The 27,603-nt window shown below is 44.7% G+C and overlaps 2 protein-coding genes across 17 annotated transcripts in view; both read left to right on the forward strand.

The window, feature by feature from the left end:
- Nucleotides 1-161: 161 nt before the first annotated feature.
- Nucleotides 162-5,440, forward strand: LOC126989610 (uncharacterized). Its single transcript, XM_050848222.1, has 3 exons — nucleotides 162-944; nucleotides 3,430-3,575; nucleotides 5,281-5,440. Exons 1-3 carry the CDS (start codon nucleotides 696-698, stop codon nucleotides 5,438-5,440), a joined length of 555 nt encoding a protein of 184 aa, XP_050704179.1. The 5' UTR covers nucleotides 162-695.
- Nucleotides 5,441-5,898: 458 nt separating this feature from the next.
- The window catches only part of LOC126989611 (uncharacterized), an 82,401-nt gene continuing 60,696 nt past the window's right edge, over nucleotides 5,899-27,603 (forward strand). Inside the window, exons 1-7 of one of the 16 annotated variants that reach the window (XR_007743514.1) lie at nucleotides 5,911-6,087; nucleotides 8,281-8,438; nucleotides 14,920-15,048; nucleotides 16,699-16,776; nucleotides 18,274-18,352; nucleotides 19,003-20,757; nucleotides 21,119-21,625. Coding sequence is in view for 1 of the 16 variants with exons in the window: in XM_050848223.1 (XP_050704180.1) it covers nucleotides 15,028-15,048 (21 nt within the window). In the remaining 15 variants the exon portion in view is untranslated. Of the gene's footprint in view, nucleotides 6,088-8,280; nucleotides 8,439-14,919; nucleotides 15,049-16,695; nucleotides 16,777-18,273; nucleotides 18,353-19,002; nucleotides 20,758-21,118; nucleotides 21,626-27,603 lie in introns of those variants that run through there. The other 15 variants (XR_007743511.1, XR_007743519.1, XR_007743517.1 and 12 more) reach the window with 15 other exon arrangements.

Raw genomic sequence — 27,603 nt, forward strand, 5'->3', positions numbered from 1 at the left:
AGGAAGGGAGGGAATGCATGCTGGACAGACGATACAAAATAGACAGTTAAGGAACAGTAGGGAAAGTAGAAAGAGTATATGACTATTTTGGTAGAGTGACATCAACAAACTGTAGAACAAAAAGCTTTCAGAAAGAAGTCGAGATAAATTGGGGACTTCAGCGGAGAAGTCACACAACTGTAGGCCTATGAATCACCTGGTTTAAGGCTGCTTTTTCTGAAACTTGCTTCACTGCACAATGCAGCAAGAATTCAGGTGCCAGATGCTGCTAAAAACAGTACTTCCTGCTTTGATTGGTTTGGTCACAACTTTTATTCCAAACGCCTCACATAGCCAAGCTTGTGAGCAGGGTGAGGTGCCGGAACACTGGAGGAGGGCCGTCACTGTGCCGCTGAGCAAACGGGAAGGAAGAAGGGATGATTGTGGCAGTCACGGGGAATAAGGTGACTCAGTGTGCCAGGGAAGGTGGAGGGAAGGGCTTTAAACGAAAGGGTGAAAAGAATGATAAAAAGTGTCGGCGATGAACAAGGGGGTGATAGGGAAGGGAGGGAGGTGTAAACATATGTTTTGACTGTCAGGATGCCTTGATTTTGTCCACCTCTTCTGAGTCTGCCAAACAAGTAATGCTGTAGTTATTTATCCTTAAGACAGGCTGTTGAGCCCCTCTTCATGTCATTACTAAAGTCAACACAAACATGTACAAACATCCTGAGGCTGTCCACACTCCACAAAGTTGTTCAAGTTATCCGAGCCCAACAAATGCCGGTAATGGTGAGACTGTTCTTATTGCAGAGGTTGTTGAGTCACTCTTCACGCCCTCCCTGAAGGAAGCCGGCGGCCTGAAGCACCGCGGGCAGGTCACCACCACCAGCCTGCAGGCCAGGGACCACAAACACCTCTGGAAGGGACTCTGGAATGGCAGGCTTCACTGTGGCTTCACTAAGGTCTCCTCACTCTTATATATACTCAATTTTGCATCAGTACACACGTCATCATCATTGTCATATATTGGTCGGTATTATCAAACGCTTTCGTCCATCACATCAACTGTTTCCAAAGGCCAAACAGGAGATAAATTGGGTTCTCATGAGTGCTCTTTTAGGTTCATGGTACAGAAGAAGGGTCAAACTACCACCAGGGTCATAAAACTGTCCTTGGAAATGCCCAAAATGCCTATGAAAGCCTTGCCAAGTATGTGTGCTTGGGTGCCAAAATGTTGAGTTATACAGCCCATTATTTCTCTGCTATAGGATGAAGGTCTTTCACAACTCTTTTTGGCAGCTCCTCTATGCTTTATTTTATTGGAGCAGAGGTTAGTGTTTTTTTCCCCCTGGAGTTGCTTCCTTTAATGAAAACAAAGTCCATTGGTCTCTGTGTCTGATGTTAATACACTTCATCCTGCCCCACAAAGCTTCTAATTTCACGTCCTGCTTCTCTGTCTGCCCTGACTTACACGCTGGCTGGGTGCTTGGGTTCCTCAGCTGTTGTGAGGTGCATGAGATGAAGTGCACAAGTCCAAGCCTCGCCTTTCATAGGCACCAGGACACCTTTAACCTTTGTCTGTTCCCTGGTCCAGGACACTCAAGGCCTGTCTCCCCATGTTGTGCCTGGCATTCTTCTCCATTCAGCTTGGCACATTTCTTACCTTCTCTCTGGATCTTGTGTGAGGTGCAGAGTTTATGAAGCACATTTTAGGGCTGGGAATATGCACAGACTGCACCTTTCTCCTCAGGGAGAGGGGCAGGTTTATAGTCATAATAATACAATGTTTACCAAAATTGTTCCACTCCATTTCTCTCCTGATTTCTTATTCATTTTGTAGGCCTGGTTTGCAGTAATTAGGTAAAGTTTGGGGCACATGTTACAAGTGTGCCTGGCTGTGGTGCTCATCTTCATCCCTCTGGCCCCTGAGCCAGCAGCGGGGAAGGACCCTTCAGCCCCAGGACATGGCCACTACAGTATCTGGGTCACCACAGCTGCCTTGCCCAGGTTCCCTTTTATAGACCAACCCAAAAGGCAGGATGAACAGCTGGGTGGGTCGTCATTATAACCCAGACCGGTGTGTTCATAGCTAGCCGTCAACCTCTCCACCAAGGGAGCACACTGGTTGCTGTGTGTGTCTACTCTTTCAAAGGTTGCATTCCTCATTATTATTTTTTGCCAGTACCAATTTCTTCCTTCTGTGTCTTAAAGTATAGCTCACCTTTCCCACTTGATGCTCCTGGAGTAATGATGTGTAAATAAAAGACAGAAATGACACCAGTGTAATTGTTTAATAGTGCAAACATAAATATGTATTACTAAACACTTCTCTAAGGGGTGTGTATTTGTACACAGCAAACACTGCCTGGGTCACTGTAACAGCAGCCTGCCCCTGTCCCTGCAGAGGAAGGTGTTCCGTCAGTGTAACAGGAGAAAGCTGAAAGTAAATGTCAACAAAAGTAAAGTGATGGTTTGTGAGTGAAGTAGAAGTGAGGTTGTAGATTTTGTATGCCCATATAGAGTGGGAATTGAATGTGAAAAAGAATGCAAAATAATTTTGAATGGTGAAGAAATGGAGGAGGTCAATGAGTTTAAGTACCTTGGATCAGTTATGTGTAAGCATGGTGGTATGGAGGGAGAGACAAGAATAAGGGCATTGCAAGGAAGAAGGGTGGTAGGGTCTTTGGGACGAATCATGAATGCCAGAAGTGTGAGCATGGAGGTAAAGAGGGATTTGAGAAATACAATAATAGTACCAACCCTCACATATGCAAGTGAAACGTGGGCCTGGAATGAAAGTCAGAGGTCTAGAGTGCAGGCAGTGGAAATGAGTTATTTGAGGAGTGGTTGTGGTGTGAGTAGAATGGATGGAATGAGTAATGAAAGTGTGTACGAGCATTTTGGAATGTGTCACAGGGGCGAAGGGAAGAAGTGTGGAGTGGTGGAAGAAGTGAAGCGACAGACCTTAAAGTGGTTTGGCTACATTGAGCGAATGGAGGAGAGTAAGGTGACCAGAAGGGTGTATGTGAGTGAGATAGAGGGAGGGAATGCTAGAGGACGACCTCCAGTGAAATGGAGGGATAGGGTGCAAGAGTACATAGGGGAGAGGGGGGAAAGATCTTTGAGAAACTTTGAGCAGGCAAGGAGGGAGTGTCTGGATAGAGAAAGTTGGAAGCTCTTCTGCCGTGGCCATCCCCTGGTGGGAGCTCCTAGGAGCAGGCGTCCATGAAATGATGATGATGATGATGATGATGGGTCTAGAACAATGTTTTCAAAGTCACAATCAACAAACTAGCTCTGTCTTGCCCCTAACCTTAAAAATAAAATAAAAATGAGAACACGCCAGGTTTGCCAAGACCCCCAAAGCTCCCCCAGTAACAAATAAGATCACTAGGTTTTGCCGAAGTCAACACTAAAGCTTCTTCCTCCTCTTCCTCCTCCTCTCAGATCAACCGCACGTGCAAGACATGCCAGGCTCTGATGTCCAGTGTGGAGGAGATCGGAATTCCTATCATGAGGGAGACACACAACTGCACCACACCCTCACCGGACGCCAGCAAGCTATTGCCATCCTGTAGTCGCCACACCTCCAGGTTGGTCGTGGCTTGGGGGGGAACCGTACATTTTCTCCTCAGTTCTGTGTCTTAATTTTAGGTTTGTTTGTACATCAAGCTTGATATTTGCCATTCTGAAGTCCCGTTCACTGTCATGACTCTATTCTTGCTCATTCCTATGCTATCCAGATCCCTTATGCAAGGGTTAACCACCATCTTCATTCTTTCATCCCTATTCTATCCAAATCCCTTATGCAAGAGTCAAACAGCATCTTCATTATTTCATCCCTGTACTGTCCAAATTCCTTATACAAGAGTTTTCCAGCATCTTCATTCTTTTATCCCTTCCACTGGTAAACTCTGAAACAGCAATAGCCTCCCTTTGTCTGTATTTTTACTCCTGCTCATCCCTATACTATCCTGATCCCTTATGCAAGAGTTGAGCAGCAGCATCTTCATTCCTTCATCCAGCAGGGAGTTCTCCAGGCACACGCCAGCATTGCTGCCAAGGACTTCACACTGCACTGCCCGAAACACCCGTCGAGGGTGATGAGGATGAGGAGACAGTCAAGATTGTGCAGTGGGTGAAGAGCAATGAGACAATGGTAGGAATATTCTCTATCTGACTCTATCTTACATGTATTTGACCTTCACTTACCCTGTTTGAAAAGTCTCTTGTCATAGAAGTTGCTGCTGGGACTTTGATGGAGTGTTTCGTGATCCTGGTGATGGCTTTACATGGCTTTTGCATCTTGAGCGGGGAAAACACCAATGAACACCCGGTTAGTCTTTTCTGTGGCCTTGGGAAACAGTCATGGTGGGAGCCTGACACGTTAAGGATGACCTCACTTTGTTGTAGAGAGTCTCATTAGTAAGGAAGCATGTATGAATTTTCTGAGGCAAGACCTATAGTAACTGTTTGGGGCTTTGTTAGGTTAGGTTAGGTTAGCTTCTCAATATTCTGATGTAATAAATATTCTAGGCGAGTACAGGCTGATTCAGTGTTTTAAAGAGACAGCCAGCACCTCACAACAGTCATCTGAGGTAGTGCACTTGAAAAGATTGGCATTTCCTTCTTTTTATTTATTTTTTCTTTGGTCGAGATGGAAGTCATGGCCACCCAGTTTAAGAATCATTATGTAAGACACTGTATTTCTGTGCCTCAGTCTGTGTTGAGTTCCCTGACCCTTGTTGGTGTTTGCCCAGTGCTTGCCACAGGAGGGAAAGGGAGCAGAGCCTATTGTGGGGAGTAGAAAGACTGGTTTTGTGGAATTTGTGTGTAGATGTAGTGGCTGGGTGTGTCTTACTTGTCTCCTTCACCTGCATACCTCCTCCTCTCTCAACTCTTGCTCAGTCCTATACTATCCAGATCCCTAATGCAAGAGTCAACCAGCATCTTCATTCTTTCATCCCTTTCGCTGGTAAACTCTGGAACAGCCTCCCTTCGTCTGTATTTCCACTCCTGCTCATCCCTATACTGTCCAAACCCTTTATGCAAGAGTTAACCAGCAACTTCATTCTTTCATCCCTTCCGCTGGTAAACTCTTTCCTTCCTTCCTCTTGTTCTTTTTCTTTCTTTCTCTTTCCTCCCTTCCTTTCCCTGCCTTCTGTCCCTTCCATATCTCTGTCTATCTTGCCCTTGAACTCCCTCCTTTGCCCCCAATAAACAGAAAAAAAAAAAAAAATTGTGGAGGCAATGGCAGCGTCTTCAACATTAACACGTCCCTTCCTTACTTACCCCCAGGGAGCCACCATCAAGCAGGACGACCACTCCGGAGCCATCATCATCACCCGCATCATGCATGGCTGACTGCTCCGGCCTCATCCATGCTGCCGACGAGGTGCAGGGGTCAACACCTTCAATGTGGAGGGCAAGACACCGGCGGATGTCCACAAGATACTGAGTGAGAGGAAGGAAGGGAGGGGAGGGAAGGTGGGAGGAGAAAGGGAGAGAGAGAGAGAGAGAGAGAGAGAGAGAGAGAGAGAGAGAGAGAGAGAGAGAGAGAGAGAGAGAGAGAGAGAGAGAGAGAGAGAGAGAGAGAGAGAGAGAGAGAGAGAGAGAGAGAGAGAGAGAGAGACCTATATGTGCCTGTGGGCTGTGGTAGTGACTGTGAGAGAGAGAGAGAGAGAGAGAGAGAGAGAGAGAGAGAGAGAGAGAGAGAGAGAGAGAGAGAGATATATATATATATATATATATATATATAACTGTTGGTCAAATTTTATTCTCTCTTTTGCATTGCTTTTCCTGTATACTTGCTCTGGATGAAATAAAGCTATCATTACAATTATTAATATCATTATTTATTTTTCCGAGCCCACAAGTAACCAACCCACCTCCTGTCCCCTTCCAGGTGCAGGCGGAGGGCACCATGACCTTCAGGCTGCTCCTGGCCAGCACCTCGGTGCACCTCAGGGAGAGCAAGGTGAGGGTGCACGCCTACTTCCACTATGACCCCAAGGAGGACAACAAGCACATTCCCTGCAAGGAAGCCGGGCTGCCCTTCAACAAGCTGGACATCCTGCACATTGTGACCCAGGATGACCCCTACTGGTAAGCCCTGGTGACCTCATAATGAAGCTTTGTGGCTCTCAGGTGATCCAGTGTCCCGCTTGGCCTGCCCCACTCATGGGGAGCTATGCGGCTCAGGCCAACTGAGTGCTGGTGTGTGACATTGCCCCTGCAGCAGCCTGCTAGACCAGAGGACTTGACCGCTGCAGTGGTGCATTCCGTCCACTGGTGAGTCACACAGCTCCCCGTGGGTGTGGGGTGAAACACACTGACACTGGATCAGCTGGGCGCACCAAACACAGCGTTCCACACAGCAGCCCCATCACAGTGTTCCCTCAGCAGCTCTTATAGGCGACCCTTTACTGAAAACAACAATCACAGTCAAAGGAAACATTTGTAGAAGGTGCTGCAAAGGTGTCACTGGCCACTCACATAACTACATCGTCTGCCTTATGTACAAACACTGCCCCCCGTCTGCACAACGACAGGCCAGCCCGAGGCAGGGCTGCTGCAGCACCAGAGGGGGCTGCCATGTGTCTCGCTGGGTGTGGTGGTGGGGGTGGCAGTGGTCACGGTGGCAGAGGTCTGGGCTTTCAGTGAGCAAACACACTCCCAACATCTGTATTCAATAGAGAGCACACTCAGTCAGAGCTTTTTCGTTGCTTTCCTTATTGGTGGTTATGTTCATCTATAAATGTAGGTTGGGTTGTTTAAAGCACATGAGACAGAGCACAAAAAGGCATTTTCCAATGAGTTCTTGTCTGTTTTATTTTTTATTCAAATTTTCACTAAACTTTGGTCCAACCATTTCAAATAGTCTGTTTGGACGGCGGATTTCTTGGGTCCTTTCCTCTCCTCTGCTCTGCCGCTCACTCCCAACACCTGTTTTTCCCTTTCATGTGTTAGCTACAGGTAACATAGGAGAGGGAAAAACAGGTGTTGGGGCTGTGTGGCAGAGCAGAGGGGAGGAGAGGACCCAGGAATCTACCGCCCAAACGGACCATTTGAAATGGTTGGACATTTTTCAGCCTCTTAACATCACTAGAGCCAGGGCCCCACTGTAGACCCTGAGTCCCCTCCACGGAGTATGAACACTAGGAGACAGTAAAGTAAGGGGAGGGCAGGGACAGAACAATGCCTGATGAGCTAACAAGAGGTGTGTGTTGCTTCTTGCCTTCAACTCACCAATGTCAGCAGGAGAAACAGTCTACACTACAAGTAGCCTCAGCCCCTGCCATCACGGCTGACATGCCCAATAAGCCCCACAGCCTCCCTCACCCTCCAGGCCAACATCAGCATCAGCTCCAGTTTCTAACACTTGCTGTAGTATTCATGCATTGGGTCACCTTCATCAACACAACATAAATAACCTGAGGCAGGGATCAGTCACACCAGGAAGGGGGGGTGGCTGAGGGAATAAAGTCCCTATTTTTAAACATATCAGTGACTCAGTTTCCATTTGAAAAGCCTCTTGTAGCAGTTGCTGAAATTTTCATGGAGTGTTCTGTGATCCTGGAGACAGTGTCACACAACTTCTGCACCTTGGACGGGAAAAACAGCCTCATGAACACCCGGTTCATCTCCTCTGTGGCCTTGGATAACAGTCATAATGGGAGGCCGAGACGTTAAAAATAAGGACCTAAGTATCATGGCACCTCAGTGTGTTGGTGGCCATGTCTGGCTCATAGTGGTACCAGTGCAGAACGCCTTGTAAGGGTGCGTCCACACGGTCGAACAATGTCCGTCGGACAAACGCTGTTACCAGTTAACAATGGAAAACGGAAAGGCTCGCTGATGACGTCAGAAGCGAGCACCAAGAGGTGTACCAGACACTGCCCATGTTCGTAGTATCGGAACTTCGGACACTGCCTGGTGGGACAGAGGCTTGGAAGTGTACGATACTGCCAGGCACAGGATGAACAAAGTTACTTGTTAACCGGATGAACTGAGGCTGTCAGTTGATTAGATCTCACCTGCCCTGTCAACATGGCTGGCCGTACGTCTGTCACCTGTCTTGAGCCCATACTAACACTGACTTAGATACCCGTGGGTTGCCAGCGAACATCAACTTTGAACATTGTCTGCCGGTCTTTGCCTGGTGAACGGAGTAGAAACTATGGTACACAACTTCATCTGGTACCATTGTTTGTTGCCATATCAACTTCCCTCATTTCAACGCCTATGACGTCATCCTGGTTCGCCTTATGATATGGTAACACAGTGTCTTTCCGACAGACAGTGTTTGACCGTGTGGACGGACCCTGACGGTTGTTGTGATGTGCAGGTGACGGCTTGGTGACGCAGGGCATGGAGGACACAGCGCTGCAGTGGCTCAGCGAACGCCTCGGCCACCCAGACAACTTCACTTCTGTGATATTCCTGCCCAGACCAAGGTATCAGCTGTTACACATTAAGGGATGTTGTTTATATGGGGGTGTGCTTTTTGTTGTGTGTTAAGATGGGAGGAGGAGGTATGCAAAGGTCATGCAGGGAAGGGAGCAAATGGAGACTTTTGCTGGGTTTCATTTTCCTTACTTAGTTTTTTCCTGTTAGTATTGCATATTAGTTGGAATGATGTGGACAAACTAGCTAAAACGCTCTCTTCGTAATGGCAGACCTTGCATTAGTATAACCAGTGGCCCAGCAAGTGAAGGCAAGTGAAGAGCTACTTGGGGTGTGGTGAGGCTGTTAGGTGAGGCTGATGGCGGCAGTGCTTCATCTGTGCTCTCAATAGAATGGCGACCCAGCAAGTGTAGGAATTGAATGGTCAGGCCACACAAACATTGGCTGGAGAGGTGAAATAGAATCTTGCCTGGAGTGAGGTGAGCTACACTGATGGACAGACAGAGGTGGGAAACCATGTGCTGAAGTACATCCCTGAGTGATATACAATGAGATGGACGTGAAATTATTACCTTAGCCAGGGCAGGATGGATCACACAAGACCAGACGGAGGGAGATATGGAGAACTAGGAGTCATAGAAGCCAGGGCAGACAGCAGCCAAGGTGGAGGGATGAAATAAGAACCTTAGCCAGGGCAGGATGGATCACACAAGACCAGACGGAGGGAGATATGGAGAACTAGGAGTCATAGAAGCCAGGACAGACAGGGAACTAAGTGTAGCGATGACATTAGAACCGTCAGCAGAGCAGGATGGAAAACACTAGCACCAGGGAGAGAGAACTGAAGCTTGCTCCGAAAGGCTTTTTGTGCAGTGGACTAGTACTGGCTGATAATAATAATAATAATAATAATAATAATAATAATAATAATAATAATAATAATAATAATAACAATAGCTGATAATGATATTAGATAACAGTAATGACTGGGGGATTGGTCTCCAGAGCATCCCAGTTTTCCTTCCTGTGTTTTCAAGCCTTTGTACAAACTTGCTATGGCAGACTAGAAAGTTTTTTGAGTATTCATTATCATCATCATCATCATCGTTGTTGTAAGTCATTAGTAATCCAGTGCAGGAAAAGTGTTTCCCTGAAGCTTTCCTCCCCTGTGTCTGGTGCTGAGGTGCCCCATCCCAGCCACTCACTTCATGTGTGCCTGGTTCTCTGCCCCTGTGTCTGGTGTTGAGGTGCCCCATCCCAGCCACTCACTTCATCTCTTCCTGGTTCTTTGCCCCTGTGTCTGGTGCTGAGGTGCCCCATCCCAGCCACTCACTTCATGTGTGCCTGGTTCTCTGCCCCTGTGTCTGGTGTTGAGGTGCCCCATCCCAGCCACTCACTTCATCTCTTCCTGGTTCTTTGCCCCTGTGTCTGGTGCTGAGGTGCCCCATCCCAGCCACTCACTTCATGTGTGCCTGGTTCTCTGCCCCTGTGTCTGGTGCTGAGGTGCCCCATCCCAGCCACTCACTTCATCTCTTCCTGGTTCTCTGCCCCTGTGTCTGGTGCTGAGGTGCCCCATCCCAGCCACTCACTTCATGTGTGCCTGGTTCTCTGCCCCTGTGTCTGGTGTTGAGGTGCCCCATCCCAGCCACTCACTTCATGTGTGCCTGGTTCTCTGCCCCTGTGTCTGGTGCTGAGGTGCCCCATCCCAGCCACTCACTTCATCTCTGCCTGGTTCTCTGCCCCTGTGTCTGGTGCTGAGGTGCCCCATCCCAGCCACTCACTTCATCTCTGCCTGGTTCTCTGCCCCTGTGTCTGGTGCTGAGGTGCCCCATCCCAGCCACTCACTTCATGTGTGCCTGGTTCTCTGCCCCTGTGTCTGGTGCTGAGGTGCCCCATCCCAGCCACTCACTTCATGTGTGCCTGGTTCTCTGCCCCTGTGTCTGGTGTTGAGGTGCCCCATCCCAGCCACTCACTTCATCTCTGCCTGGTTCTCTGCCCCTGTGTCTGGTGCTGAGGTGCCCCATCCCAGCCACTCACTTCATGTGTGCCTGGTTCTCTGCCCCTGTGTCTGGTGTTGAGGTGCCCCATCCCAGCCACTCACTTCATCTCTGCCTGGTTCTCTGCCCCTGTGTCTGGTGCTGAGGTGCCCCATCCCAGCCACTCACTTCATCTCTGCCTGGTTCTCTGCCCCTGTGTCTGGTGCTGAGGTGCCCCATCCCAGCCACTCACTTCATGTGTGCCTGGTTCTCTGCCCCTGTGTCTGGTGTTGAGGTGCCCCATCCCAGCCACTCACTTCATGTGTGCCTGGTTCTCTGCCCCTGTGTCTGGTGCTGAGGTGCCCCATCCCAGCCACTCACTTCATCTCTTCCTGGTTCGTGGTTTGCTGTGGCTCATGTGGTTCCTGGCTTGACACACTGTTACTTTGGTTGTCTCTTTGTTATCATTTATTTGCATGTTGATGTGACCTTCCCAAGTCTATTTATTATCTTTATTTGTTACTAGAATATTCTGAACCTTTGTTCCCTAATCTATGATGCTATCTTCCTTGTAAATCTTTCTCTCTTTCTCATTTCCTCCAGGCAGTGGTGGGCACGGTTCCACTAACTGCTAATTAGCAAAGCTAACCTTTTTGTTACTTTTTTGTTAGCTGATTAGTGTTTTCACTAACTTTGGAAGCAGCTGGTGGACCAATTAGCTTCTGCTACATGTAGTTCCTCATCCGCTAACTTAAAGTCCACTAAAAAGTTCATACAGGTTTGTTTTGTCCGTTGTGGGCAGACACAGCACCAGTTGAGCCACATGGCGCAACAATTCCAGTGCTTCCACTCTTTGGTAAACTATGCCTTAAAGTTGGGTAATTGGACAATTATTAGGGAAAGTTTTGGGTATTTTAGGGTAATGCATCTTCCATTTCCAACTCATTGAACTTGGGGTTTAATAACAAGAATTTAATATTTTCCACCTGACAAGAAATAAACTTAAAATAATATAAATAAAAGTGACAGTTATGGAAAAAAGTAAAATGTGCGTAAATTTGTTGGAATTTTTGGGTAAAATATACGGATTTAGGAAAAACTGGAGGCTTCTTTCTCTTCTATTTTTGTTGTTGCTCTTTGGGCTCCTTGTTCAGTTCAGCCGCAACGTTGTCACTGCAGTTGCGTTCATTATTGTCGCCTTGTTTATCGTTTGATATCAAAGTCATGGAAGGTGACCGGAGTGAGGACGTTTTTGTTCCGCCTGAGGATGCTGGCCCTGTTAGGGAGCCGTCAGCAGCTGTGGGTGAGGTGGAGGACACTCAAGCTGACGGCCAGGAGTCCCAGAAGATCTGGAACCCGTGGCCCCACCTGGAGAAGTACTTTGTCCTTAAATCAAGAGAGATGGCAAACCCCAATGTCTTGCACTTCTGGTGCGTCATGTGCCACCCCAAGAGGACCATGCATGCTATACCTTTCTAGAAAGCTCGATGTCTAAGCTACAACATTTTGAAGATTCAGGTCACTAGGTCTGTTTTTAAAGGTTTTAGAGCCAAAATACTTAACCAGAGCTAAATCCATATAAAAAAAAGTTAGCGGTTAGAGGTTAGCGTTAGCTTCCACTAATTTCTTTATCAGTTTAGCGGTTTAGCGCAAGCGAAGCTAACTTTTAGTTAGTGCATTACCAGTCAGCGAATCTAACTTTCCGGTTAGCGGTGCCCACCACTGCCTCCAGGCAGCTAGACAGAAGGGAAGTTTGTTGGCCTGATTCTGTCCTAAACAGTGATCATGTCATCATGAGCCAGGCCACAAGTCCCCACCAGTAGCCAGCTGCCTTGGACTCTGAAGAGTCAACTTTCCCCGGATGAAGGTGATTGCCAGGTGGCTGCAGTGCAGGCCACAGAGAAATTATGTGAAGCTGTACATACAGCTCTGTATCTATAATAGGGCAAAGGGCAGATTGAACACCTGACAGTTTATTTGTACAGTAATTCCTCACTTAAGTGGACTAATGGAAGGGCAAGGAGTGTAGATTGGTGCTAAAAGTCTGTTGAATTGAATGTATGATTGGTGCCAGCACCATTTTGTTTGTAAAGAGTGGGGCAGCAACCTCTGGGCCTCGCCATTCTCTGTGTTGTTATGATTGTGCTGAGACAAAAATAATGCTCCATTAATTGAGGATTTACTCACAGGGCAAAAACTCATTTTAATTCACATGTAATCAATCAGCAAGGGCATTCATTTATAAGTCATCATCATCATCATTTTGTTTAACGTCCGTTTTCACTTCCTGAGCGGCTGGACACTTTATGACTCTCCTCCATTCCACTCTGTTTTCTGCCCTATGCTCATCCAATCCCATCAATGCCAAGTCTTCCTGTATACACTTCTCCACGTTTTCCTAGGTCTACCAACTGGTCTCCTTCCTTCTACCTCCAATCTCTCCAAAATGCCCAGCACTGTATCCTCCCCTGCTCTCTTCACATGTCCAAACCATCGGAGTCTTTCCCTTCTGAGCACTGTTTCCAGGTCCTGTACTCCACATCTGTTAGCTACCTCTGCACTGGACACCCTGACTTGCCACCTGATGCCCGCCATATACCTCAGCCTTCTGCGATCATTTGCTCTCAATACCTCTATCAAGTTTCTAGTTAGAGCCCATGTTTCTGCTCCATACAACATCACTGATCTAATACACCCCCCTTTCCCAACTCTGGGGTCGCTAAGCGATTTTCTTGGGGTTGCCAAAACCTCAAAATATCAAACATGGTGTTATTCCATTATAGTAACACATATACAACTAAACTAGTGGGGTCGCAGTCATGTCTAGAGGTGCATGATTGGGGTCGCCTGAAAAGAAGGTTGGGAACCACTGTAATACACGCTTGGTACACCCCTGCTCTGCTCTTTAGAGGGATGCTACGATTCACAAGTAGACTAGTCACCTCCCTCCACTTTAACCACGCTGCCGCCACGCTCGCTCTCACTGTCCTCTCCACTCCTGCCTCACAGTCCAGAACATCTCCCAAATAACAAGAAATGTACAACCTCATCCAGCTCTCCTCCATTCACCTCTAGTTCATCCCTCTGTTTCTTGTCCTTGCTGTCTCCTTACACAAGCTGGGCATGTAAAATTCTGCACTCCTCTTACACTTCTGAGGCCTGAGCATCTAAGGTGGCACCACTGCCTGCAACATAAGACTAAATTTATCCGTACTCCCTTCCCACAGCATCCACCTGAGTGTTTTCCTGATTTAATCTTCTCTCTTGCTTCTTTTACAGTCACCATATACTTTGTTTTTTCCATATTAATATTCAAACCTCTCTCCTCCATTCCTTCCTTCCATTTATTAAACTTTTCTTTCACTTCTTCTGCTGTCTCTGCATTTACTACCAAGTCATCTGCATACAGCAGCTCCCATGGTGCCTCTCCTCCTGCTTCCTTTGTTGCCTCCTCCATTACTGTTATAAACAGGAGCGGGCTAAGGGCAGAGCCCTGCTGAACCCACACTCCAATTTCGAACTCATTTGATGTTCCCGCCACTGTTTTCATTCTTCATTTTGTACCTTCATGTAGTGCCACCACCGATTCAACCAATCCTTGTGGTACTCTTTGTCTTCTCAATGCCCATCTTATAATTCCCCATGGTACTCTGTCAAATGCCTTCTCTAGATCTACAAAAACATGATACAGTCTCCTCTTCTCCATGAACCTTTCCTGAAGCTCTCGCATAGTATATATTGCTTCAGTTGTTGACCTCCCAGGACAAAAGCCAAACTGACATTTATCAGTTCTTATCATCCTTCTCAGCCTCTTCTCCAGGACTTTTTCATACACCTTCCTGCCATGCTCCAGTAACCTTAGCCCCCTAGAGTTACCACATTTCAAAGCATCTCCTGTCCCTTTAAAAATGGGTATAGTGTAGCTTCCTTTCCAGTCTTCTGGTATTTTTCCCTTTTTTAATCCATGGTTTAACACTCCTGTCAACTCCACCACTCCTTCCTTTCCTGCTGCTTTTATTAAATCTACTGTTAGCCCTGAGGGTCCTGCTGCTCTATACTATTATCATTTCCTTAAGTGCTTCTTTTACTTCCTCTTCCATAATATTTTCTTGTGGGCCTTCTACTTTCTCAGTTTCATTTATCGTATATTCATTTTCCTCATTTAACAGTTCACTGAAATATTTACTCCATCTTTAAAATGTCTTCTTTTTCCACCATGATGTTCCCTCCTTCATCTTTTACAAACTTTGCCCCAACTACATTCTCTCTCTCTCTCTCTCTCTCTCTCTCTCTCTCTCTCTCTCTCTCTCTCTCTCTCTCTCTCTCTCTCTCTCTCTCTCTCTCTCTCTCTCTCTTATATTCATAGCTATCAGGTGCTCCTTGCCGCTTACTCAATAATTCTGGGAACGTCTGAACACACAAGGGGGCATTTTTATGTACGAGTATGTGTATGGGAGGGGAGGACCTAAGATGGGCATTAAAGTTAAAAATAGAAACAGCTGGCTAATTTTCTTTATGGGTTCAACTAACACTTTCGAATCGGTGCTCGACCCAGGCCTGGAGCACCGCTTCACGAGGAAGTAAATCTTCATTACCGACGAGACGAGCGGCGAGGCGGCACCGCGGCTCCAGGCGGGGCGGCGGCTCCTCCGACACCCGCGTCATGCCCTTCAGCTTCCAGCAGGTGAGTCCCGAGCAGGTTTTTTCATTATGAAGCATCCTGTGCAGTCACCGTGACAGTCACGCAGCACTTGATCTTTGTTTATAGAATATTCAATGCTAATTGAATTCAGGTGGACGCTAACATGTTTGAATAATTATATTTGTATTTAGATGTTTTTGATAAGATTTGACAATGTTAGCACAGATTGAAAAAGTACGCATGACTAAGATTCAAGTGTCCGAATTTTTAAGCTTTTCTACACGTATCATTCTCAATCAGGCTTGTTTGGCGTGCGTGGCACACACACACACACACACACACACACACACACACAGACAGTCTATATATGACGTTATGTTGTCATGGCAACTGTTCCAACCAAATACCTAACAAGCCAACAGTAATGAATGTTGACTATTCAATCAGTAAATCAGCGGAACGAGGCACGCCGGATGGTGTTATTAACCGTTAAATAATATGAATGAATCCAGTAGTTTACTTAATAGGTAGTCTATATGTTAATAAGAAAACATCACGCTTCACGCTAACAAGCCTTATTCTCGAAAATATCTTATCCGTTCACTGTAGCTCGACTTTAATATTTGAACTTTGTATATTAGGAAATTTGTCAATCTCTTTCTTGGCACAATGTTAATAGATTAACATTCTAATGATCGTCAGACGGCAACATCCTCCATTCAGTCCTTACCCTCCCCCCCCCTACACACACTGGTACAAGGGCGATAAGGAAGGAACCTCGCAGAGGCCTAATTTCCATGTTCAAGCAGCCTTTGTGTCCTCTTCTGAACACACACTGAGAGATCCAGTACGATCATTTGCTGTGTTGTGGCACCTCTCCAGGCGACTGAGAGCCTAATAACACCCAGACAAGTCACTACGCGAGATGCCGTGCGGCGAACGGGAAACTGAACCGGTGGTTGAAGCTTCGGTTCGTGGGTAGTTGCTAGATGTCTGGTAATCAAGAATTCTAGAAGGCTCTACATCCAAGCATGGGAACTATGTAGTATCCTTGCAGTTAACAGACCACAGTCTTGCAGATGCACTGGCGAGGTAATGTGCCTGGCTTTGCGTTAAACTGTAGTCCTCCCTCCCGGCCCATCATAATTTGCTGACCGCATGGGTGAGTGGCACCTCTTCCATCATTTTGCTGCCGATATGTGCTCAAAAATAAAGCAAAAAACACCACAACGCGACTTAATTAATTAGGGATGCAGACATATGGGTGAGTTTAAGACATTCCCAGAACACTAACAGACCGTCGTGTCCCGTACATCGATGTGTGTGTGTGTGTGTGTGTGTGTGTGTGTGTGTGTGAGACTGGTGACTGTAGCTCAGCGGTGCGTCAGTGAACGGTTTATATCAAGGGTAGGCAAGCCTCCTTGGCTCAGATGTCGGGGTGCAGCGGGCGAGGCCCCAGTGAGTCGATTTGTTGCCACGCTGTTACCCTTTCCTTGTCAGTATATTTTATTTCCTGAATATGCTTTTCATTTATAAATGGTGTGTGAAAAACACCATAAAATAAAACCTTTCTAGAATAAATGTTTTTTATACAATAACACAGCCTGGAAGGATTGTCTAGCATATAGGCTATTCCTTTTCTCCACATAGGTATATCACACAGGTATATACTTTTTTATATACCCCCAGCAGACGAGCGGCTGAACAGACACTCCCCGGGATGACTGAACGACAGCCAGGCTGGACTGAATGATCCAGCAGTTGCTGCAGGTTAGTGATTGTCACTGCTTAACACACACACACACACACACACACACACACACACACACACACACACACACAAACGTATGGAAGTGGATTTTCTATAGGTAGGTAGACTGATAAAGAGGTAGACCTAACCAGGTGAAAATATTAATATATAAATCTAATTACACAAAGAATTTTACCCTAGTATATATTTTGCTTATTGTTCATTATCTTCATTTGCATGAAATGCTGAGCAGCCATTATGAAGGTGTATCGAGGGAGGGAGATAGTTAACTAGTCATTGCCCTGGGTTATCAGTGATCCTGATCATGGGCTGCATTTCGTTCGTATGAATAGGCCAGCTGGGTCGTGTGTCTAGGCAGGGACATTTTGGAACAGTGGAATCTTTACTGCGACACGGACCAAAGTTAGCATCGCGATTGCTGTTTACCTGTTTGGGTCTTGTCATATGACACATAGACATACACTGCTGGCCTTCTATCCCGTACAATGCATGTTTATTCCCAGAGGATAGTAACGAGATGGTTAGGTACTTGTTGCCAGGGACCGACACTTGAGTGGCAATCCGGGGGTCAGGACTCAGGAGTGGGCTGGACAGGTCAAATTTGGCACAGTTGCACCGTAAGTTAATTGGCTCGAATTTTGAACACGACAATGTTAGCAAATTTATTAGTGTGGTGACGCAACCTTAATAATTGTTCCCAGCACCACAGGTGTGCCTAGCCTGGGACATCCCGTCTGATCATTTATAATTATATGGGCCATTAAGTATTAGACGGACCAGTCAGAGGGCAATAACTAATAATATTTGACTCCTTAACCTTTGCAAATGGTAACTTAAAAAATAAGTTGTAGTTTGTAATAGTTCCCAAACAAGGGCCTTTTGAGTGTATTTTTGTTAGTGAAACTATTATAAATACAAGTATTACTGCATGTCACTCCTGGTGACTGTATTCCTAGTAATACTGACGGCATACAGGCTTTGAAGGAGGGTCATTAGTTTTCTTCATATTTATCTTCAGACCTGAATACTTTCAAACTGTGTAATCTCCTTGATATTTTTTTTTCAAAATAATTCAGTAAGACTATAGCAACAGTAGTTGTGGAGGAACAACACAGAACCTGATGATTGGTTAGAGAATGAATATGATGAAAACCAGAGTTTACCTTCCCCAGGTTTCCATTTATCAAGCATCCTGAAAGGGAGGATGAACAGCTAGGTGGGCTGAGTTTTTAACACAGGCACACACATTGAAGAGACCGTGGGAAGTAGAATTTGGGTAACCCGCACGGTACACAGCCTTTATGTGAATGTGTTCCTGCCCACCAACATTTATTCAGGCTTTGGGAATTCTGATTCTGAAAGCATTTTGTATATACTTGAGCTACTTTATTAAACTCAAGTATAGGAATTTCTGAACTAATTATAAGGTCTTTTCAAAGGCTTCTCATCATGATTTACTCCCACACATTTCGTTTTCTTTATTTACTTATCTACAGTTACACTGGGACTTTCCAAATACAGCAACACATACTCGCCACCTTCCTCTTGGCCACCCTGACTGTTGTACAATTCCATGTAGGTAAATTCTTTACGTACGTAACTACCTCTTCCATATTATTTGTGACATTCACAAGAGCAAACAACTGGTATCTGCCAATGCCCAGTCTACTGGTTGTGTTCATGTTTCTGCTGTTCTTCCAGCTTGTCCATGCTAGATTTAGATCAGATGTCAGACAATTTTAAGCTCGGTAACCCCAGCTCTGTCATCTACGTAGTTTTCTTCCTAATCTTTGTACTCCATCAGGTTTTCGGTTTCATTTGTTTACTGCCACTGATCATGGGTATATTTCCAGGAACATTAGTCAGTTTGCCATTTGCTTTTCTTATATTTCCTCCAGTCACATTAATTAGAAATTCTGATTATACAAATTGATTTAATAAGCCATTTCCCTGAGCATAGGGATAGTGGAGTGTTGCTACTTATGTGACAAAAATTGGTAAGGAATATATGAATAGGTCTAAGATTAACAAAAAAAAAGGTCAGTGGCTCTGGAGAAGAACTGGAACAATTATAAAATAAAACAAGATTAATTACCCCATCAGTATATTAATGAATAACAAATGCATTAGTAAAACCTTTGTAGCAATCAAATTAAAGTTTTTAATGACATTGCAGCATGTTGAGGGTGGAGGGCTATTCTAATATTGGTGTTACTTTCTTTCAGGTGTTGCAACCCTCCAATAAGCACCTGTACCAATCTGGATAGAGATGTGTAGTTCACAGTGTAAGGACAATCCAGTTGCCAGTCAAACATCTGGCACTGTTCCCCAAAAGAGCTGACAAACTCCGAGCCAAGTTTTTTTTTTCTTTACACTCTGGCCTATAGCGTTGGTAGGCTTTCTTCTGGGCCCTGGTGGTCGACCCAAGCCCGTCATGGCGCAGGCAAGTGTTTATAGCAGCACCATTTCTTCTTGGCTCATGCTGCCCGCCGGAGCTCATTCTTGATTCACTTGGACAGTTCCTCTAGAGTTGGGGTTGATAGGTGATCTTCAGGACAGCACGTGGGTAGCCTTATGCCACTTGGCAATGACTGAAAAATCCCAGGTGGTAGCAGAGAATTTGAACCCGCATTGTCCAGAACTTGGTGAACGCAGGACCTGCACACTAACCATTCAGCCACTGCCTCTCTGTTCCAACATGAGTGAAAAATGAGAGGCCAGAAGAGAGTGGTTGATTTCAAATGGAGAAGTGTCTCGATAGGCTGGAGGAAATAGATGAAGGAGGGCTGCTCTGGAGTTAACCTGCATATGGAATTAGGATAGTATAGAGACGAGTAGAACGTTATGTAAAAAGGGACCACAGTAGAGGTGGAGGCATGTAGTTAGCAAGCATAGAAGGGCAATCATCATGAAAATGTCTGTAGAAGACAGAGGGGCAACATTGCAGCAGAGTTTGCTATAGAAGAAGAGAGTTTAGGTTTGACTCCATCGAGTCCAAAACAGCTATGTGAGTGAAGCCCCTCCTATATGAAATGCGCTCTCCATACGAGGACAGACAAGGCCCCTGGATATCATTTGTGAGGGGTAAAAAACTGAAAGACTAATACAGAACACACAACTTCAAAGAAGCTGATTTAGGAAGAAGTGAGATGAAATTATGAGTTGAGGATAGACCAAATATGTTTATTGTTTAAATGGACAGCTGAGTGTTGTCATAGATTAGGGAACAGATGTTCGGAATTCTATCCCTCTGTTTTTATATCGTGTTTCCTTTCAAGCTGGTCTATCTATGCTGTGGTAATCCTGCCACTGTCTTCCCCTAAACCTCTCAGCACCTGTATTCTGTACGACTATTTTATTTCCCTCTCTGAGGAAAAAGTCAATTTCTCTGCCTATCAACTGAACAAATTCCATCGTCTATTCCCTAGTCTTCGACCACACTCAGCGGTCCCCTTCCTCTACACTAAATATTCTCTGTCTATCCTTAACTCAAAACATTAACTGAAAACTTATTTCCTCTCTTGCTAAATCAGATTCTTCGAGGTTATGCATTTGTATGGTTTTCACCAGTTCTATTCCCCCTCACACATGCTGTCCACATACAAGGGTCTTTTCTGCCCTCATATGGAGTATGACAGAAGTCTTAGACAAATGGTGGAAAATTCTGTAGGATCAAGGTCATGGGCACGAGAGGAAGTGACATCTTGGCATACATAGATGCAGCATCCAGCTTGGATTGAAAGCTGGGATGAAGATAGCAAGAGACACATCACGGCAGCCACTAATGGACTGGAGTTGTCCAAGAAACCCCCCAAGAAAACCTACCACCACTATTGACGATTACTGTTAGTAGCCCCAGAGACCCGTGTTTCAGTTAAGAAGAAGAGGTAAAGGAAGAGGAGGTAAAAGAGGAGAGATGATGTTCTACAGGATGGAAGCTGAAGCAAAGATCGTGAATGTTGCAAAATTTGGAAAAAAAGGTGAGTTATCAGGACAGCTGTGTACTATAGGTTTGTTATGTCACTGCACAATACATTCAATAAGCTGTAACTTCAAATAATTTGTATCTTTTGAAACTAGATGCTTATAATATTTCTCCAGAGGCTGCCTGAGTTATTACTTAGTACAATTTTGAAGACCTATAAACATTTCCAGCTGTTCTTTACTGCATATTAATCATGATTTGTATTGTTAGATAACTATATCAAAATTCAAATCTAGAGACAGCTGCCATTAAATTGAGGTTTTGCATATTTTTGAGTTTCACTGTAGAAAGTACCATGAATCAATATATTTTGTAGACTTTGTTCACTTGTCATCTCTGTACCATCAAAATTCCAGACTGACTTTCACAATGTATACAACAAGCCGAAAATTTTAGAATACCTTGGAAGAAGGAAGGCTGGGAGGATTGAGGCAGGCACGGGCAGTATACTGGCAGGAGTGAGAACAGCACAGCCTCTACCATGATTGAGTTCAGAAGAGCAGACTTCAGGGCATCTTCCCGTTCTGGCGCAGGCGAGTGTTTATAGCGGTGCCATCTTGCATTGGCTCATGCTGCCCCCCGGAACTCGTTCTTGATTCGCTTGGACGGCTTCCTCTAGAGTCCGGGTTGATGGGTGGTCTTCAGGACAGCATGTGGATAGTTTTAAGCCACTCGGCGGTGACTGAAAAATCCGAGTGGTAGCGTGGGGACTCGAACCCGCGTCGTCCATCACGCGGTGAATGTGGGCCCAGTATGTTACCAGTTCGGCCACCGCCTACCCAATGGAGTATGCATCCCACGTGTGGGGGGCTCCACTCACACAGCTCTTCTGGACAGAGTGGAGTTTAAGGCTCTTCGTCTCACCAGCTCTCCTTTTACTGACAGCCTTCTACCTCTTAAACTCCGCCGCGATGTTGCCTCTCTTTCTATCTTCTATCGATATTTCCACGCTGACTGCTCTTCTGAACTTGCTAACTGCATCCCTCCCGCGGCCCCGCTGTACACGACTTTTTACTCATGCTCATCCCTACATTGTCCAAACCCCTTATGCAAGAGTTAACCAGCATCTTCACTCTTTCATCCCTCACGCTGGTAAACTCTGGAACAATCTTCCTTCGTCTGTATTTCCTCCTGCCTACGACTTGAACTCTTTCTAGAGGAGGGTATCAGGACACCTCTCCTCTCGAAATTGATCTTTCTTTTGGCCACCTCTTTTAATTATTTTTTGGGAGCAGCGAGTAGTGTTTTTTTTTTTTTTTCTTTTTTTGTGTGCCCTTGAGCTGCCTCCTTTGTTGTAAAAAAACCCACCATGTCTCCCTGTTCAGTCACTTCCTCTCAGTACACACATTCTCTCATCTACCAACTATTTGTTTCCATTAATCATCTGCTCTATTGATCCATTTCACAAGTGGTCTCCCCCTCTCCTCAGTCCTGCTCTGTAAAGTGTCTTCACAAACTCATACTTATTCGTCATGTGGCCAACCATCTCAAAGCACCATGCTTCACAACTCACTGCTTTTGGTGTCACACCTTTACCAAACCTTTCATTCATGCTCTAATGCCTTCTCCATCCCACCTCAACACACAAAATGCATCTCGCATTGCTCATTTCTACTAGTACACACATTAGTGATCGGCACGCTACACCACTCATCCACACCTCTGATGCATGAGACAGTTGGGGGGTTAACAATTTTCTTTATTACCCTTTTCACAACCATTAGGGTTTATGCACATAGGGCTACCCACACCAGTCCTACCAGTCATCCACACTATCATCAATCCATTCCATCCATTTTCATCTATACTCTTGAGGAGACCAATAATGCGCCCCCGTCCTTTCCTATTCCCTTTTCATCTGCTGCCATACCAGTCCTTTTCTCTCCGCATGCCTACAAACTATTTTTGTCATTATTTGAACAAGTCTGTGCACCACACCATTTCTGGGTTTCACTAATACCTTGAAATACCTTTCCTCTCCTGAATGCTTCTATAACTTATTCTCCTTTTTCGTTCTTCAGCCAGTTCATTTAAATTCACACAGGCAGCAATAAGGACCTTGCCCTCCTCCCCTTCCTGGGGAGAATGGAGACCAACTCTGCTTGGCATTTTCTATCACCCCACAAGGGGCCACGGGCAGCTAGCAGGACTAGTGCAGTGTTAATTCCTAAAGGAAAATGAGTCATCAGATCACTGAGAAACTATAGGCACCATTTTCAAAGTCAATACACTAATATAAATGTGATATGTAAAATAAAATAAAAACTGGAATACTCATTAAACAAAGCACTTACAGTACCTGACCTCTGCAAAGAAAAAAAAGTTATTAAAGATAAATTACATAAATTAGAAGTAAATAAAAAATACTGATGAGATCACTTCATGAAGGCAAAGTAGGATTTTACTACTACATATAAGCAAATCATATGATAGCCCCAGAGGCGCAGTTAGTTCTCAACAATATAAACTTGCTACAAACTGTGCCACAACCCTTATATGTACACACAAAAATCTCAGCCTCGTTGGTTATGATAACAGGAAAGAGCCCTGGCAATTATGGCATAGAAGCAGAATTACCGAAATATAATTATGCCGTGGAATGGATGCCGTAGATATGAAATCTGGCATAGGAGCATGGTGAGGTCAGAAGACTGAAGAAAGGCTATCATATTGAGCTACTGAACAGAAGAAAAGGAAGTAAGGATGATTAAGCTATAGAGGAGTCTGTGAAGAAAGGTGTATGTGTTTGAGAAGATAATGATGCAAAACAACTGATGACAGTGCAGATGAACAAGGGGGGTTGAAAATGGGAGGGATGTGAAACAAATTTTATGACTGAAAAGGACTCCAGAAGTAACTGAGAAGGATAGAAAGTTGTTTGCTGCTTTAATGGAACTGGAGAAGGCCTCTGACATGGTTGACAGTTAGGGATGTCCTGAGGGTAGGTATATGGTGTAGGATATATACTTGGAGAAGGTATGTTTACATGAATGCAAGTGCCTTTGTGCATGTGAATAGGTACCTAAGTGAGAAATTTGATGTTGGTGTCAGTGCAAGATATCATGGCTGTTAAATAATTATATGGATGATGGGAGATAGGCGGCATGTCTCTTTTGCAGATGATACAGTCACGGATGCAGAAAATGAGAAGACAATGCTGAGGATTGTTGATGAATTTGACTGTGGAGATGAAAGTAAATGTTAGCAAGAGAAAGGTTATGATATCTGAGAAGACAAGAAAGTTGAATAATGATTTAGCAAAGTCATACAGAGTTGAGACAGAGCACAACAGAGTCTAAGATGTGGTTTGGGGAAGAGAAAATAAAAGTAGTGATTGCAATGGGAGAAGTTCTCATTTAGGCAGTGTTCACACCATCCACAGGTTCGTTGATTACTTTGACAAAAAAGTTACATAAATTAACATTCATGAGTGTCAAGACTCCTGTGATGTGACTACTGACCAACTAACTGAGAAGTGTTATGGTATTGCAGGAAAACAAATACACTGGAGAAAGTACAAGAAATTGGCAGGACTTTCAAAGCTGCAAACATGTGATCCAAGTATTTAGAAGGCAAGGCAGCTATTACTTCTGAAATGCAGGTGAACAAAACATCAGTAGGCAACAAGCATAAAGACATGCAAGGATAAATTTCAAATATATTATAAGTCTATAGTGTAGGGCTTATCAAGACCTTCAAGGTGAACATAAAACATCCTTGCCAGAAGAGAAAGCAAAAAATCTGAATGTTATAGTGGCACAGTGGCATGGTAGATCATGAACCATTGGAGTGGAAGAAATGTCCAGCCACAGGCAAAAAAAAGTGCTAAATGTGTCAACACGGGCAATTTCTCAAAACAATGTAGGGGATTTAAACCAACACAAACTCACTCAACACCCTAGGAGAGGAGCCTCATATCTATTAGGCCTTCACAGCTTAGCAGATGAATCAGCTCTAATAATATGTCAAAACCTACCAATTTATGTTCTACCCATTTCTCTTACGGCCAGAACCTTATTGCATCACCCTAAACTAGCTTCAAAGCTCCTTGCACCCTTTGCCTTTCAAGAGAATGCAGTTTAAATATTAATGTTTAAGGCAACGTTTTTAATCAATGAATAATTTTATCCTCTTTTGTACGGATTCCAGCATGCTGATGCCTATTTCATAATAACTAGAACTATACTGCATAGTCAAATTGAAGTCAATCTAATGCTATATCAAGGCTGAGGATGACCAGAGCTTCTGTTGCTCATGCTGTTTGCAATGACACCCAGCATTATATCTGAGCAATTTTTAGAATGATTGCAGTGGCTCGTTGGACAGTGATCAGAGCTCACAAAATTTATATCTCTCTCACAAGTAGACTAGCTAATGGTAGTGTCAGAGTATTTTTGTAGGGAGTTATTTCTTTCTACAGTCGCATACTCATCCTGACATTGAGCTTCATACTACACTTCCTGGCATTGAGGTCCATCTGCCACATCCCAGCCAAATCATACAACCCATCAAGCTTGCCATGCAACACACTAGCATACTGGTCTGTTCTTATTTCTAATCTGCTGACCAATGTTAAATTTCACCAACCTCTCCTCATGCACTATATAATTATTGTGCTAGACAAGGCATCAATCTGACTTCAGTATTTGAATCCTCTATTATTTTTATATACTTCTCTCTGTATGATGACCATACCACAGCGGCATATGTAGGCCTGGATTGCATCATGCACTTTTCTTTTGTTATAAATAAAAGCAGCTTATGTTTATGATAAATCTGAAAAATGTAAATAGCAACAGGTAACATGCTAGTTGACACACCTATACATCTAATTTCTTTTGTGTTGATTAGTTCCTAGATAAATAATGATTAACCAAAGGTTCCAGTATACCTCTTATACCAAACAAACAAAATAAAACTTACCTCTCATGGAGCACTCAACCACAATTAATGTGCTGACAAAAAAAAAAAAAAAAAAAAAAAAACTACTGTGATAATGCAGTGGTTAATGCTCATGGTGATTATGATAAGTTAGACTGGTTTGATTTAGTTTAATACATACTGGAATATTTCTATCAGGCCCAGTGTATCTCTATTGTTATCTCCCACTTATCAGCCAAATGTTGCTGCTACTTATGACTTTTTGGGTTTATTTCTTCAGTCAAAAACTTACCCTATTTCTATCACAATATATTGATGTGGCAGATTTTTAAAAACAATGAATTGATAAAGAACACTATTAGGCTGTCTTATCCTCCTTCGTGGCGATCACATGGCATTCTTGTGAAGACAGCAGAGCATGATGTCACCTGAACTAATGTACTAGATGAAACATATAGCAAACCTTAACTTTGAGGAAATTCTACACCCCATCGTCACGATGGGGTGTAGAATTGATCATGGCACGATGGCATCGTGCCATGATCAAATTAAGATGGGGAGGAGCATTGGCAGTGGGGATAATGATTCACGAACTTGGACGTAAAAAAAGTTTTGAAAGGAATGAGCAGAGCAGAGGTGAAGCATACATGAGCTACCTATAAACCTAATCAAGGATGAAGACAATTCCATACTTAATAGACTAGCTTGCAGAGTAAGAGTTTCTCGAGTATGGAAAAAAATGTCGCCATTATATAAATTCACACACAAAATGTGACGACTTAGAACCGCCGACCAATTATTACTTTCCCTGTAACCTACAAAGTTTTCACCGAGATAAAGAAGATAACAAAACTGATTGATTGATAGTTTCTAGACCTTAACCAACCAAATTGCTGTGTGAACAGATTCCGATCCAGAGACCACCATTTTCGTGTAAAGTACTCTATGCGGCTTTATCCCCAAGAGACGAGGATGTCCTACACAGGCTTAGTCATTTTTTTTCTTTTTAAATATTTATCCCCTATTATCACAAGGGGAAACGGGCCCTTGTCCTGAGACGGCCCGCTAAGAGTGCAAAAATGCTCCCTCCCTGCGCGGGGGAGCACGGGCTAAGCCTATTGGCGGCCCGTAGCAGGATGCCGACAGACCGACTCTATCGGCGATCGAAATCTAGCCGACCGAGTCGGTCTGTCGACGAGGACTGGCGTGCCTCTGCTTAAGTCAATCTCTTGTACTAACTTTCAAACTGCTTCGGTATAACACTACTTCCTAACTAGTGCTTCGGTATAATAAACCCTCACACATCCTCGGGGCGTCCTCGTGTTCTTCCTCTTCTCGACTTTACTTCTGTCAACCTCCAACCCCGGTGTATGCTCTTACTGACTGACTGTTATGCCACTGAATATTGTTAGATGGTAAGGGTCTTGAGGTGCTTAGTGGTCATAGTCTCCCCCTCCCCGCCGGTGGGGCCGCGAGAACCTTCAGTAAAGAAAACGGATGATGACAAGGGTCCCTAAGGTAGAGTGAGAAATAAATGAGTCCATCCATCCATCCATATTTTGAGAGGAGAGGAGAGGTCATGAGCCTTTCTCGGGTGACGGCCCATGAAGAGGAGCCGACAGACCGACGTAATCGGCAGACGTCAACCGACCGACTCGGTCAGACAGCAAAGGTAGGAGCTAAGGCCCCGTTCACACTGCCGACTCTGGGCCACGACAACCCAGCGACTTTTGCATTTGACAAGTCGGCTCCCACGCTCCAAGAATGGGAGGATATTTTTTTGGCGTCTTGGTGTCGGCTAGCATGACTGCCGACTGTCTGGGACATTCGGCCAACTATAGTTGTCAACATGTCTGCGACATGCTGCAAGACGACGTCTCAAGACGAGTCTTAACGGTCATAAGCAATAATCAGACAGATCAACTCCTTATGAGCTTTATAAAGGCGGACACACACTATG

This window comes from Eriocheir sinensis, unplaced genomic scaffold, assembly GCF_024679095.1.
Source record: "Eriocheir sinensis breed Jianghai 21 unplaced genomic scaffold, ASM2467909v1 Scaffold1236, whole genome shotgun sequence".
Classification (NCBI taxonomy): Eukaryota; Metazoa; Arthropoda; class Malacostraca; order Decapoda; family Varunidae; genus Eriocheir; species Eriocheir sinensis.